The sequence below is a fragment of the Marmota flaviventris genome, chromosome 5 (genome assembly GCF_047511675.1).
Source record: "Marmota flaviventris isolate mMarFla1 chromosome 5, mMarFla1.hap1, whole genome shotgun sequence".
Lineage (NCBI taxonomy): Eukaryota > Metazoa > Chordata > Mammalia > Rodentia > Sciuridae > Marmota > Marmota flaviventris.
The window spans coordinates 29342441-29356896 of record NC_092502.1 but is presented as its reverse complement, the minus strand read 5'-3'; the positions used below and the strand labels follow the sequence as shown (position 1 = coordinate 29356896).

At 47.8% G+C, this 14456-nt stretch overlaps 1 protein-coding gene across 2 annotated transcripts in view; it reads right to left on the bottom strand.

Annotated features, from left to right (window-relative positions):
• Window positions 1-6334: 6334 nt before the first annotated feature.
• Window positions 6335-14456, bottom strand: part of Anxa6 (annexin A6) — a 51223-nt gene continuing 43101 nt past the window's right edge. For both annotated transcript variants that reach the window (XM_027954787.3, XM_027954788.3), the window contains 4 exons: window positions 13396-13491; window positions 10672-10730; window positions 9064-9186; window positions 6335-6763 (listed from right to left, as the gene is read on the bottom strand). In XM_027954787.3, the coding sequence (XP_027810588.1) occupies window positions 6704-6763; window positions 9064-9186; window positions 10672-10730; window positions 13396-13491 (338 nt within the window). In that variant the 3' untranslated portion in view covers window positions 6335-6703. The remainder of the gene's footprint in view (window positions 6764-9063; window positions 9187-10671; window positions 10731-13395; window positions 13492-14456) is intronic.

Below are 14456 nucleotides of genomic sequence, written 5' to 3'. Positions count from 1 at the left end.
GCAAAAGGCAAAATCAAAACTCCAACAGAGTCACTAAGATGAAACAGGGCTCATGTAATTCTATCAACATTTGGAAAATGGGATTCAGGAATGAATTTTGCAAAACTGTGTTTTCCAAGGAAACAGACACAGGGTGGTTTGTTGCAAGATTTTTGTCAGAGGAAGAGGATCCAAGAACAAATGTTGCAAGACTGTGCTGCTAAAGGAAGTGACTTCTTAGTCCATCAGATCTGGGACAAAGCTTAGAGATTATCTTGACCAATCTTCTCATTGGACAGAAGGGAAAACTAAGGCCCAGGGAAGAGAAGGCAAGTGTCCAGAGTCAGGCAGGGAATTGTTGATGAACTAGCTCTACAGTTCTGGCTTCCTGACCAACTCCTTCCTGCTGCCCTTTCCTCTACTCCTTAAGTATGTATCTGATACCCACTGTTTTGCTCCAGGTCCTTAGACTGCCTCTATACCCCCACCCTCTGGACAGCACCCAAGGTCAAAGGATGAGACTAAATCTATTTGCCTGGATCTCACCTGCCAGACAACAGGGGCTGGAACCAGAGAGTGGCTGGGGGCAGCCAGAGAGGAAGGAGCAGTCTGATGATGTGGCCTAACCTCAGAAAGGAAGCCTGGTCACCAGAGGGAAATTCCCCGGGTGAGGTCTCTTGTCTATGCAAATATTGCACTTCAACTAGCTTGAACTCCAGGATGGGAGAGGGAGAAGAGGAGAGAGGACACCGGAAAGGACAAAGAGGATAACAGGTTCTGAGCACTCCAAGACCTGTTGTGCCAGGCTCCTCATGGGTTTCACCTCATCTTGTCCCTAAAGTATGCTCCAATGTGGGAAAATTGGGAGCCTGAGGCCCAGTGAGATGGTGCGTTGCCCAGGAAAACGCAGCATATTCCCATGCCCCAAGGAGATCAGGGCTCAGGGGGAGGTGATGATGACTATGATAATGTAATCAGCACTGCTGACAGTGATGAGGCCTGAGTTCCAGAAGTCTAGCAAAGTTTCATTTTAGGTTTCTATCTCACTAAGGGAATTGTTTCTTAGGAAGAGGCAAAAAGCAGAGGGCAGGTAGTGACCCTGACTCACCTTGGGCAAATCCCAACACTCTGGTTTTTTTTAAGGCCCCCTGGGAGCAGGGGAAGTGGGAACAGTTGAAAGGTTGGCACTATTAACCCCTTCACTACCAGCTTCCAGAATACTCCTGGAAAAGTGAATGGCAGAGGATCCAGGCTTCTGAAGGAGACTCTCACTCTCTCCCTTCTGCCCTTTAAATTTTACTCATCTTGAGACTCTTGGAAGCCTGTTTCAGAACTCCACTCCTTTCCAAGCCTTGATCCTAAGCACTCCCTAGTTCTCCAGGGACCTGGGCTTGTCTTCTCAGAGCAGGACATCAGGTGGGACAGACCTCAAGTCATGGCTGTTAGGCTCAACATCTGTCCTCTAAGGGTCATGAACAGGCAAGTCCCTGATTTCTGGAGTTGCATGTGTCACCTTAAGACTGTGTGCCAAGAAAAGTGTGTGTATGTGCCCCAGTGTATGTGAGGAGCAAGTCTGGGTCCCCATGCAAGGCGTTTCCTGTGTGGCCACTTGATCTAAATATGGGCAGTGTCCAGATTTCTGGTTTATCAGCAGTCTATTTTTTGGCCCAACAATTTTATTTTTCTCCATGATCAGTAATGTGTGTTTCTCTGTGTGTGTTACCAGGAGAGAACATGCCTTTTTATTCCCAGCAGTGCGTTTCCGATTCTGGGTATCCATAGTACGCTGCTGTGGGTGTGGCTGACAGTGATGTGAAACTCTCTGCATACCAAACAGCACATGTGGGCTTTGAGTGGAGTAGTTGTGTGGGAAACTGGGAATTGGAAATGTCACTTTCCCGCCCTCCCTGCTTTTGTCAGGAGCTTCTGGGTCAAGGGCCAGCTCTCATAATGGGTACCTACCGAGAAAGGGGGTTCTGACTGCAGCTGGGAGCACCAAGGGCAGATGGTGGTAATTGAGAGGAAGGGGTGGGACTATCCACAGAAGGAAGCTGGAAGCTTGTGCTGGAAGCTTCTTAAAACAGCTGGGCCTGGGGGCTGGGCTTGTGGCTTAGCGGTCGAGCACTTGCCTAGCACGTGTGAGCCTCAGCACCACATATAAATCAATAAAATAAAGGTATTGTGTCCAACTACAACTAAAAAATAAATATTAAAAAAAAAAGAAAACCAGTTGGGCTGGGGGAAGGGCCCATTCCCAGGTGGCTGTGGCTTAGGGCTTTGTCAGTGCTTACCTAGCTGAGAGGAGGGCAGGGTATGGTCTGTCCTGGGGGACTTTGGCCTCATATCCTGCCTTTAAAAGCACCTCTTGCCTCTGGGTTCCCAGGTAATGACACCTGGCTTTGTATCTACTTCCCCCTTTCCCATTCCCCATAGCAGGATGGGGCCCTTTTCCTTACTTTCTTGCCCCCAATGTCTTTCTTTTCTCCACCTCTGCTTCCTTTGCCCTGGTCAGGGTCCTCATGTCTTCACACCCAGGGAATCCAGTTGCTGATCCTGTCTCCTTGTCTGCAGTGGTTCCCTAGAGCTGATATCTGTCTTTTTCTGCAGTATTGGGAATTGAATCCAGGGTCTTGGCATTCAAAGCAAGCACTCTACCACTGAGCAACAATCCCAGCCCTTTTTATTTATTTATTTATAGTTGTAGATGGACAGCATGCCTTTATATTTTACTTATTTATTTTTATGTGGTGCTGAGGATCAAACCCAGTGCCTCACACATGCCAGGCAAGTACTCTGCCACTGAGCTACAGCCCAGTCCCCTACAGCCCTTTTTATTTTGTGACAGGGTCTCACTAAATTGTGCTAGCTGGCTTCTAACATGATCCTCCTGCCTCAGCCTCCCAAGTATCTGGGATTACAGGTGTGAGCTTCCATGCCCAGCTTGTCATTCCCTTTTTACAGGTGAGGAAATCAAGGTGAGATCAAATGACTTATCTACTGCTGGTAGAGGACTAGGATTTGAACCCCAGGTCTGCCTACCCACCCTTTGGCTCTAACTGATGAGCAGAGTCTGTTACATTCTAAAATTTCCCAACTGCTTCACTCCTACTATAAAATGAGGAAGTCTTCTTTGGGAAACCTGAAGTCTGGTAGGGAACGGAAAGCCAAATTAGAAAGTCGATATAATGCTTTTGGGTTCTAAGGCAACTTGACACTTCTGCCTCCTGTTCTCAGCTCTGTCTGGCATCTGCCATTAAGAGGTAAAGGAGGAAGCTTTAGCAGACAGCAGGGCAGGAACCCAGAGCCCTGGATTCCAGCCCCTTCCCAACACCACAGGCACAGTCCTGCTCTTTGGGTCTCAATTACCAAACTCGTCAAACAAGGGATTGACTAGGATCACCTCTAAGACCACTTCTATCTCATCAGTCCACGATGTATTGCCTGTGTCTTCAGGCAACTGGTGCCACTACTTGCAGTCTGTTTCCTCACAAAATGAAGGTGATTATCCTGTACTGCTGCAAACCAAGTGGTCATGGAGGTGAAGCTTCTCCTGTGGGATTAATCTGGCAGCAGCCTGCTCTCAGCCAAGCTGGGGCAGGGTACGTATCAGTCGTTTTCAAACAGCCAATTGTTCCCACACCACTCTCTGCTGGCAGAAAGTATACAGTGGCAATTCCCAAATAATTCAGGTTAAAAAGCAACCCCCTCCCAGCCAGCCATTTTCTGCAGATTTTCCTGGTGGCCCCAAAGACCAAGTCTGGCTCATCCTAGTCAAGGGCTTCTGAAAAGGGTTTTCCTGAAGGGAAAATGTCCAAGGCAAGAGTGGGAGCAGTAAGGAGCCAGAGGGAGGGTGGCACTAATGATTCGAGGAAGTATGGGGTACTTATAAAATTCTTGCAGAGATCCAGTTCTATCCGCAACCTTGCTGTGACCTTGGGCCAGTTGCTTCCTCTCTGTGGAAGTGACAGTTGTCTCATCTGTAGCTGAGAGGGAGGTGAGAATTTCTGAGGCCCTTCCACACTTAGAACATCACAACCATCCTCCTTTTCTCCCACTTTGAGACAGCAGTGGTTTGAGCTTCTGCTTTCTCTTTCCTTTTAGTTTAATTTAGCCCCCACCACTTCTCCTCATCTAACTTTGTCCACAGACGCAAACTACAGTGTTGCCCTGGAGACAGGCAGGCAGGCAGGACCTGGAACCTCCTTCAGGACCAGAAACACCATGGTTCAGATCTTCAGCACCTAGCACGTGGCCTGGCACACAGGAGACATTCAGAAAGCGAAAGCTCATAAATGAGCAAATGCAACACCTCAGATTCAGAATTATGGCTGTCCCTTCCTTTGCTACAACTCTAAGAAAAAATGTTTTGTTTCGCAGCCACTTAGTTCCTAGCCAACAGGGTTGTTGCAATTGCCCCACAAATGGTCCCCTTTCTTCATTTAGGCTTTCTTAAATGCATGGCTAAACATATGTCTTCCCCACCCAGGAACTTCCAAAGGATTCGCTGGTTATGTGAGAAAAGCTGACATTCAAGTTCCTCTATGATTAGAGGCAAACTCCCATTTCTGTTCTCATCTACCTCACCCCACAAATCCACAAGGTCTCTCTCCTACTGTTGACCAATCCCAAAATGCAATCACCTATCTTGACTGAAACAAGTTGAAAAAACGCACGTGGAGCCATTAGAACAGCATGTTGTCCATTGTAAGTTCTCTGTTTTAGCTATTCTCATTCCCGGTTTCCACATCTCCCAACCTCCTCTGCTACCCCCCTCAGATTCTTTTCTTTTCACTTACCCCATCAGCACCACATAAAAATAAATAAAATATCATCTACAACTAAAAATATTTTAAAAGAAAAAATATCTGCCTGGTTCAGGGCAGATAGTGAGAATAGTTAACTTCAAGTCAGGCAGGCACCAGGCAGAGCCCATCCTGCCCATCCATGCACATCTCATCTTCCTCCCACAAAGCTATAGGATAGGCAGAATTAGAGCCCACTGTAGAGATAGGGAAATGGAGGCTCAGAGAGATTACATGTTCACAGTCAGGCAGTGACAAAGGTCTTACTCCAAAGTTCCTAATCATTTTGTTAAATTATGCTTTGGTAACAGTTAAATCAAGTTGGGCAAACACTCAAAAGGGGTGTCCGCTGACCTTCAAGACATTTGGGTTCACAGCTTGGTGGAGCATAGGAACTGCAGAAGACACGAAAAAGGGTCACTTTTCTTAGTTCCAGATTCATTATCAGAGATGAAGAAAGGGTCCTTAGAAACTGTTGGATCCAACCCCTCACTAATTCAAATGGGGAAACTGAGACCCAGAGAGGGCAATGAACAGCTGGTCCAAGGTCACACAGAGAGAGAGGGACAAGACCAGATCCAGCAAGTCTCCCAGCTACCTGTGCCACCTGCATAGCTACAATAGCAAACACATGCTGAGTTACAATAAACAGGCCTGGCCAGCCAGGGCAGGGAGCAGAGCCCTCTCTCTAACCAGCATATAGCTGCAGGCCACAGGCACTGGACAACCTTTGATCCAAGTCACAAACCAGAACTGGAGCTGGGGGAAGGGAAAACTGAGAAACTACTGTTGAGCCTACTTGCTTATCAGTGCTCTTGTGAAGTGGAAGCTTTCCATGGCTCTTGGCCCTCCTAAGATTACAATCGCATTGATGCCCTTGAAGAGGTCGAAAGAGGAAGTTGAGTTTGGTTGTAAAGGATGAAGAGCACATGGAGAGACAGACGTCCAGGCAGTGAGAGGGAGCCTGAGACCCACATCAGGGCTGGGCCAGCCTCCCCAGGATTGAGACAAGCTCAGACCCTTCTGGAAGTTTCCTAGGAAGCACCCAGGGAGAGCTTAAAGACTTAACTTACTCCTCCACCCACATCCCCAGGCACATTTAACAACCTCAGCCTCCAAGGAGGAAAATTCAGGCTGCAGGTTCTAGGGAAGAGACAGAGGCTCTTGTTGGAAATGTGCTTCTGTGTGTCATATTTTTCCTCTTTTGAAAAGAGAATGAATGGGATTCAAGGGAATTAATTGGAAGCTCACTCTAGGATGTCAATGTTAGAAGGGAAACAAGATTCTATAGTCTAACTCTCCTTTTGCAGATAAGGAAATGAATCAGGAAGGGAAGGGACTGGCCCAAGTCAGAAGCAACTATGTGGCAGATGCAAGAACCCAGGGTCCTGAGGCCTGGCCTGGCCCTCCAGCACAGATCCTATGGAGATGGGTGGAGTTTGAGGGTGGGGGAAGGTTGCCAGTGTGCCCAAAGTCATTTCTTCTTCCCTCCCCACTCCCAGCAAGCTGAGTGGCACCCGCCACCATCTCCCCTTTCAAAACACACACATCACTCACTTTATGGAGGCTCAGTATGTTTTGGGATTTGACAAAGCCCAAACCAGGGCAAGGGTGTGGCAAGGGACAGAGGCAGGTGGGGGTGGTGGCTGGAGAGGAGGTAACAAGGGAGCAGAGGTGGATGGGACCTGTGGCTACGGTTCTTCAGCTGCTCGGGCATGAGCAGGAGTGACCGTGCTGGGCCCTTGATGACCCCTGGGAGTGGGAGACTTTCCTAAGCCTCAGTTGAAGACAAGAGCCCCACCCTAACCCCTCCCCCCACCCTAATGCCTTCCTTAGTCTCTGGATCTGGAACAACAGCCTGGTCACGGCAGCTGGCACTGCAGACCATTTCTTGGCAGAGGGACACACCAAAGCCAGTGGTACTAGTCCTCGCCGCCACAGAGAGCCAGCAAGGCCTTCAGGAAGTCTCCGGAGGTGTCACCCTGGCAGGGGCAGAGGGAGAGTAGAGTGAGTGGAAACAATTCTGTCTGAATGCCCACCCCTTCTCCTAACTACCCACCAGCCTGGACATCTCCCTTGTATTCTCTGTCACCAACAAAGCTGTTATATGAAGGCCAGAGAGGTCTCTTGTGCATAAATGTGATCATGTCCCTTCTGGGGCCCTGTGACCCCCAGGAATATGTGCCAGCTCTTGGCCTGGCTTCAAGGACCTCTGGACCCTAGAGCTTGCAGCACCCCACCTCCCGTCCTCCTGGGGGCAGCACTGTCCTCTTGGCTCCTTCCCCCACTATTCCAGCTGTCCACAGGCCCCTGCACCTGCCCCAGGTCCTGTCTGCAGCAGGGCCCTCTCCTCCAAGGACCTTCCTGCCATCCATCTTACCTTAGGAGGCAGAATGCTTCCTTCCCACCTTGGTTCTCCTCGCACACCACAGAGACCCACCCTACCCTCACAAGTCATGTTATGTGACCTGAACAAGCGCTGCTGAGCCCACTGGTGACATGCTTGATCATCATTATACTCACCACACAGCACAGTGGTCTGACACACCACTATCAAGTGGGGAAGGCCAGTGTAGCCTATGCTACAGAGTCCCCTTTAGAGGGCTCCTGTCACTTATGAAAACCTATTTATGATATGTGGGTTTCTGGAGTTTGGGGGTACTTAATATGTGATTTTTTTTTCAAAATAATGCTATAATTGTAAACAATTCAGATCAAAGGGATGATTGTACCCAAAAGTCTCCCTCCCATTCTTGGCCCCTAGATTCCCCAATCAGGAGGCAGCTACTGTTACTACATTTTGATATGATTTCCTAGCAACAGTCTGTATACATACAAATACATATACATCCCTCTTCTACACAAATGGACACATATCCTGTCCTGGGCTGTACTTTTTGACAAATCAACACCTAGAGCCTTCTCATACTTTTTCAAGGCTGTATTATATCCCATTATATGGATATACAGGTTGAGTATTTCTTATCCAAAATTCATGAGATCAGAAGTGTTTGGACTGGGGATTTTTAAAAAAAATGTTGGAAGGGCTGGGGATGTGGCTCAAGCGGTAATGCCTGGCATGCACAGGGCGCTGGGTTCGATCCTCAGCACCACATAAAAATAAAGATGTTGTGTCCATCGAAAACTGAAAAATAAATATTAAAAAAATTTTCTCTCTCTCTCTCTCTTAAAAAAAATGTTGGAATATTTGCATATATGTAGTGAGATGTCTTGGGAATCGGATCCAAGTTCAAACACAAAATTCATTTGTTTCATATGCATCTTACACACATAGCCTGAAGGTAAATCTATACAATGTTTTAAATAGTTCTATACAATGTTTTAAATAGTTCTGTGCCATGAAACTAAGTTTCATGATATAGAATTTTCTACGTATACTACTGTCATGTTGATGCTTAAAAAGTTTTAAATTTTGGAGCATTTCAGATTTCAGGTTGTCAGATTAGGAAGGCTTAACCTGTACCATATTTTATTTAACCAGTTCTTTATGGACAGCTTCCAATGTTTGGCTACTATAAACAATACTGGCATAATTATTCTCCCACATGTCTTTGGGAACATGTACGGTTAATGTCTGTAGAATAAATTCCAACAAGTAGAAATTACCCAGTCAAAAGTACACACACTTCAAATTTTGAAACTGACAAATTGCCCTTTCAAGGTGTGCTACCAATTTAAATTTCCATCAAGTCTTCATGACATTGCCTGTGATACCCACAGGGCTGTCAAGCAAGTATAGACAGCATCAAGCTCTAAGATTTGGGCCAATCTCAAGACCCCCCCCCAAAAAAAAAGAGCTCCATAAGTTAAAGTAAAGAAGCCAGACACAAAACGTCCCTATATGAAACCATTTATGTGAGATACTTAGAAAAGGCAACTTCTTAGATAGAAAGATTTGACCCCTAAGGTCCCCAAAATCTTGAAAAAGAAAGTAGCCTGGTGGCTGCCTACACCTGGGAGTGGAAATAGGCAAGTAGAAAGCACCTTAGTGGGATGATGGAAATATCTGGAAACTGGACTGTGGTGATGGGTACACAACTCAGTAAATTTACTAAATATTTCTGAATTTCATGGTATGTGAGTTGTGCTTTAATAAAAATTTTTAAAATTAAAAAAATAGGCTTTTTCATTTGAATATCTTTAGCTATGAACTTTTGGTTCTTCTGGAATTGGTCTTGGTATCAACAGTAAGGTGGTCTCCTTTCACTGAGCCACATGCTGTTCTACCAGGTAACCCCCCCTGGCAAACCTGTCCCCTTACCTCGATAGCTTGGTGGAGAGACTTGTCGTATTTCTCAATGAATTCCTGCCGGATGTTGAACAGGTCGATCTCACTCCGGGAAACCATGACTCTGGTGAGCGTCTTCTCATCTGTGCCAGCGCCCTATTGGAGCCAGGAAAGAGAGAGACACGGGCAGGAGACAGAGCCGGTGAGGCAAGACATGGTGGTGTCCACCTGCCTCCCTCTCTTTCACTCTCCAAAACTGGGGTGAGATATTCTGCCTCTGTTTTCCACAAACAGTCCTGACCAAAAGTCCCCTGTGGGGCTGGGGTCCTGGCTCAGCGGTAGAGCACTTGCCTAGCGTGTGCGATGCCCTGGGTTCGATCCTCAGCACCACATAAAAATAAATAAATAAAACAAAGGTATTGTGTCCAACTACAACTAAAAAATAAACATTAAAAATAGAGTCTCTGCACATGTGATCGGTTAAGATGAAGTCATACTGCATTAGGTATGGCCCTAGTAACTGGTGTCTTTATAAGAGAGGGGACAGGAGCGCACACACAGAGGATGTCATGTGAAGATGAAGGCAGAGATTGAAGTGGTACATCCACAAAACACAAGTGCCAGGGCTTTCTGGCAACCACCAGAAGTTGGGAGAGTAGCATGGGGGGGTTCCTCCCTCATGTTTTCAGGGAATCAACCTGGCCTAGGTTGATTGTTAGCCTCCAGAACTCTGAGAGAATAAGTCTCTGTTGTCCCCCAATTTCTTGTGATTTGCTATAGCAGCCCTAGGAAATGGTACAGGGCCCAAGAAGCTGGCACTGGGCACGGAAGGTACAGGCAGCCAGGGCCTGCCTCTGCCCCCAGCTCCGCCACTTAGGAGTCAGGTAAATGTGGGTGAAGTTTTCACCTATGTGGGCCTCAGTTTCCTCCTTATACAATGAGGATACTACCATGACCTCATAGGGTTGCTGGGAGGGTCAACTGTGTTCAGGGAGGTAAACAATTGGCACAAAACTTGGCACATGGTAAGTGTTCAATAAACGGCTACCATGCTTGGGGATTAGGCTGAGTGGGGTCTCAGACTCCTTCCCACCAAACCACATGCCTGGCTCTGTCAGCAGTTGAGATTTCAGCGTTTGGGCTTGGAATGTGGCCAGCATGGCCTGGCATTTTCAGGAAAAAGAGGGCTAAGGACTTGTGATCTTGGATAATCATTTGTCAAGAGACGTTGTCACCTGCTAGAATGTGAGCTCTGAGAGGGGACTCAGCCCTCTGTCCCCACAGCAAGTTTCTCAACTTCAGCACTTGGGGCCAGATGATTTCTTTACAATGGGGACCTGCCCTGTGCACTATGGGTTGTTTAACAGCACCCCTGCTCTCTCCCAGCAGATGCCCAGAGCAACACTCGTCAAATCGTGACAATCCAAAATACATTTGGATATTGTCAAGTGTCCCCTGGGGAGCAAGATCAATGCTACTGGAAAATTTCTATCCTACAGCCAGACAAGGGCAGATGCTGCTAAATAACAAGAGGTAAGAAACAGTGGCCAGAAGTCCTGATCCGGGGTATGTGCACGCCTGTGTTTGTGGGTACATGAAAGTCAGTGCCTGAAGGGAAAGAAATAAAAAGGACTTTCTTACCTTCATGGATTTGTAAAGTTTGTCAGCAAAGAAGAGAGGCTTGTTCTTGACACTCTGAACTGGTGGGGAGAGGAGGGAGATGAAGGGAACTTAGTCAGAGCTGTGCACCCAGGCTCTGTGCTGGAATTTCCCTCTTACCCGACTCTCCCAACCTGGGCCTGCAGATCATTGCAAACCCCAGGGTCACTGAGGGGATGACAGCTTCACTTCCCCTTCCCAATGCCACCTCCTTTGCTCCTTCCTAGGCCTGGCTCTCACTGGACTGCAACTCACTTCCAGTTAAGATGCTTGCAGCTCACCCAGGTCAGAAGAGGATTCCAAGGGAATTAACCCCTTCTGAGCCCAAGGAAGAGGGCCTCAAACTTTCAAGCACATCAGAATCACATGAGAACCTTGTTTAAAACTCAGGTTTTGGGCTCCCCGCTTGAGACTTAGATTCTAGAGACATTTTGAGCAGTGGTTCTAAAAGTACGATGCCCAGACTGACAGTATCCACGTAACTTGAGATCTTGGTAAAAATGCAAATTCTCATGCCCCACCGCAGATGTGCTGAATCAGAAACTCTGGAGGTGGGTGACCTATTCATCCCAGTTTGCTGGGTACATTCCCTGTCTTAGCACTGAACGTCCGTACAAACCAGTATAGGTGTTCTCCCTCCTCTAGTGATGTTTGAAAACTACTGATCTAGAGAATAGCGCACCCCAAAGAATGACTGTCAGTATACTTTAAGGCACTGTGCCAATCCCTGGGGCTGACTGTTGCCCCAGGGCCTGCACATTCTTGCTGCACTGGCAGCCCCTGCACCCCACCCACACAACAGCCAATGTCACCAACACAGCACTTTTTCAAGGCCTGGGGTTCTCTGGGGTTCGCAGCTGCCTGATATCAAGGTTCCAAGGACCAATGGGGCTGTCTCAGCTTAAGGAGGAGGATTAAACACCAAGAGCAGAGAGCTATAAGACTCTGGGGAGCAAGAGGCTGGCCTTGCTTACCCCAAAGGCACAATCCCACGCAGGCCCCTCTGGAAAGATCACATCACACACCTCCCTGCTTAGCTCCTGATGCAGTTCCCCATGAGCTCTTGGGCCTGAGAGCCAAAGCTCCTGCCCCCTAGTCACCCTTGTTCCCTCCCACTGAACATAGTGCACATTCCTCTGTGTCTTGTCTGCCTGGTATGGATGTGCTTCCTATTTATTTTATTGTCCCCCTAAACCCCATCCTGCAAGGTTGCACTTGATGTGCACGTCTCCTCCAGTCACGACACCACCTCCAGGAAGCCTCCCCTGATTCCAGGTCTAGGGCTTTGTGAGTTTAGTTAAGGAGCACATTGAGCAGAAAATTTTCTCCTCTACAATCAACCCTGCAAGCCTTCCTTGCAACAGCCTATGTGCCTCGAGGGACCCTGGTGACTGCCATGGGTGGAGTGGTGTAGTTTGGTATGGTATGACTCCATGCACACATGTTCAAGGTGGGAGGAGAGAAGAAAGAGGGAGAAACATGAGAAGGGCAAGATTCAAAGGAGTCTCCAAAGGCTGATTATTCTGGTGTTAAGAACACGGGTTTTGGACTCAGGCAGCCCCTGGTTCTAGTGTTAGCATTATTCTCTCTGAACCTCAGCATTGTCCTCTGTGAAGTTTCTGGTGAGGATCTGACCAAACCATAACGAACCTTGCACAGAACCTGGCTGGAAATCACAATAAAAGCTCACGTTGCCAGTGGCAACCTTGTGGCAGGGGGTGCTGCTCTAAGTACTTTATATATACTTACTCATTTAAATATTACAAAAATACGCTACAGGCTGGGTATTATTGCTATCTCCATTTTACAGAGAAGGAAACTGAGACACAGGCTTTGTGACTTGCCCAAGAACATGCAGCTAGCAAGTGGAAGAACAGGGACTCCCCCTGGAGCCCATGTTTTTAACCACAAGGCCGTCTGGCTTCCCGGACACTGTGCTCGGTGACAAAGAACCATTACGTGGTAAGTAACAACAGCAACAGCATTTCTATCCATCTAATCCAAACCACCTTTCTTCCACATTAGCATCTCTGAAGTCCAGATGCATTTTATAATGGATGGCAGTTATGGGAAATCCTTCCGCTGACACCTCCTGGCGAGATAAGGAAAGTACATGCATCAATGCATCCTTTTAATAGCACATGAAATAGGATGCCAGTAAAAAACACGAATAAAGTCAATAGCTAGGCGCTCAACCCTTGCTCCTATCTATTTACTCATGCTTACACATAGAGAAATACAGATCCCAAAGGGAAAGACTTCTTTAAAGTCAAGAACTCGATTTATGCAGGAAGAGAGGAACCAAAGAGAGGTATTGGGAGGAGGAAAGAATGCGTGTGTGTGCATGTGTGTGCAGTGTGTCATGTGTGAATATATCCTGCATGTGCATGTCCTTATGTGTGTGCATGTGTGGTGGGTGTGACTGTTTGTATATACATTCTAGTCCTGCAGGACACCAAGTTCTTCCCTGTCCTCCTCACTGATCCTTCCCCAGGGAGGGCTGGTTTTGCATCCTGACCTGCAGCCTGGAACAGGTCTTCATGATGCTCCCAACAATCTCAACTGGCAGAAACCCTGGAGGTGACCTGAGACAGAATTCACTCTCCAGAGCCAGTAGCACAGGAAGCTGCTAAGGTGGCACTCTTTCAGGGAAGCTGGCCGTGTTCCCAGTTTCCCCAGTCCCTTCCCTTGGTCCCTGTCAGTTACCGATGGCCACAAAAGCGTCCCTGACGTCCCCAGACATCTCCTTCTTGATGACGTGCTCCACATCATAGTTGGTCATTTTGATGAACTCCTGGAAGACTGACCCCAAGAGAAGCCCCAGAGGTGACAGTGAGCTTCAGTTCAGAGAGGGAGATCACCACTCCCCAGCCCCACTCAGCTCTGCCCACAGGCTGTGTTGGGGAAGAGGAAAGGGGAGCAGAAGTGGCCACAGACAGGCTAAATACACCAGGCAAGACCATGGTGAGAAGGAATTCTGACCTCAATGTTGCTGTGGGCCCAGTGCCAAATCTGTGCCAGGCCAGAGCCCCCAGGCTGACTGGAAGCCCCTGGGACTTGGACAAGTACAAAGGACCCAGGCTGGTGTGGTAAAGGGAACAGGCATGTTGGTCATGGCTCTGCCCCTGGCTCACTGAGTGACCTCAGGTGAACCCTTTCCCACTCTGGGCTTCTTTTTCCTCATGGGTCAGGTGGGGACACTAAGACTAGTCTTGAGTACAACCCTTGGGCAGCACATGGGCCAAGGACAGTGCTACATGCTTGACATGTATTGTGTTTTGTGTCCTCACAACAATCACATGAAGCAGAAGTAAAATCCCAATTCCTAGGTAAGGGGTTTAGGTATAAAGATTCAGAAACTTGCCCAGAGCCACATGGCTGATAAGTGGGGGATTCATTTCAAGGTGGTTCAGTGCCCTAGTCCATTCTTTCAGCCACTACGTTAAAGCACCAGCTGTACTGAAATGTGCCAGACGAATGCATATTCAGCTGCTTTAGTGGAAAGGGCACTTTATGGTCTTCTCATGCAAGGGCCCCTACACATAGGTGTGCCTGTGTGTGTGGCAGCCTGTGGTTCAAACACTTACATGTGGTCTTGTGTGACCACCACCCCTCACTGCCTTGCTCCTAGCAGATATCACCAATGGATTGTGACACTGAACCTCAGAAGCCTTCTCAACACAGCAGCTCCTTTCCAATCCACCAGCATTGGCCTTTAAGGTGAAATCCACTTGCCAGCCCTTATCCCAGGCATCTCACCTGCTTCT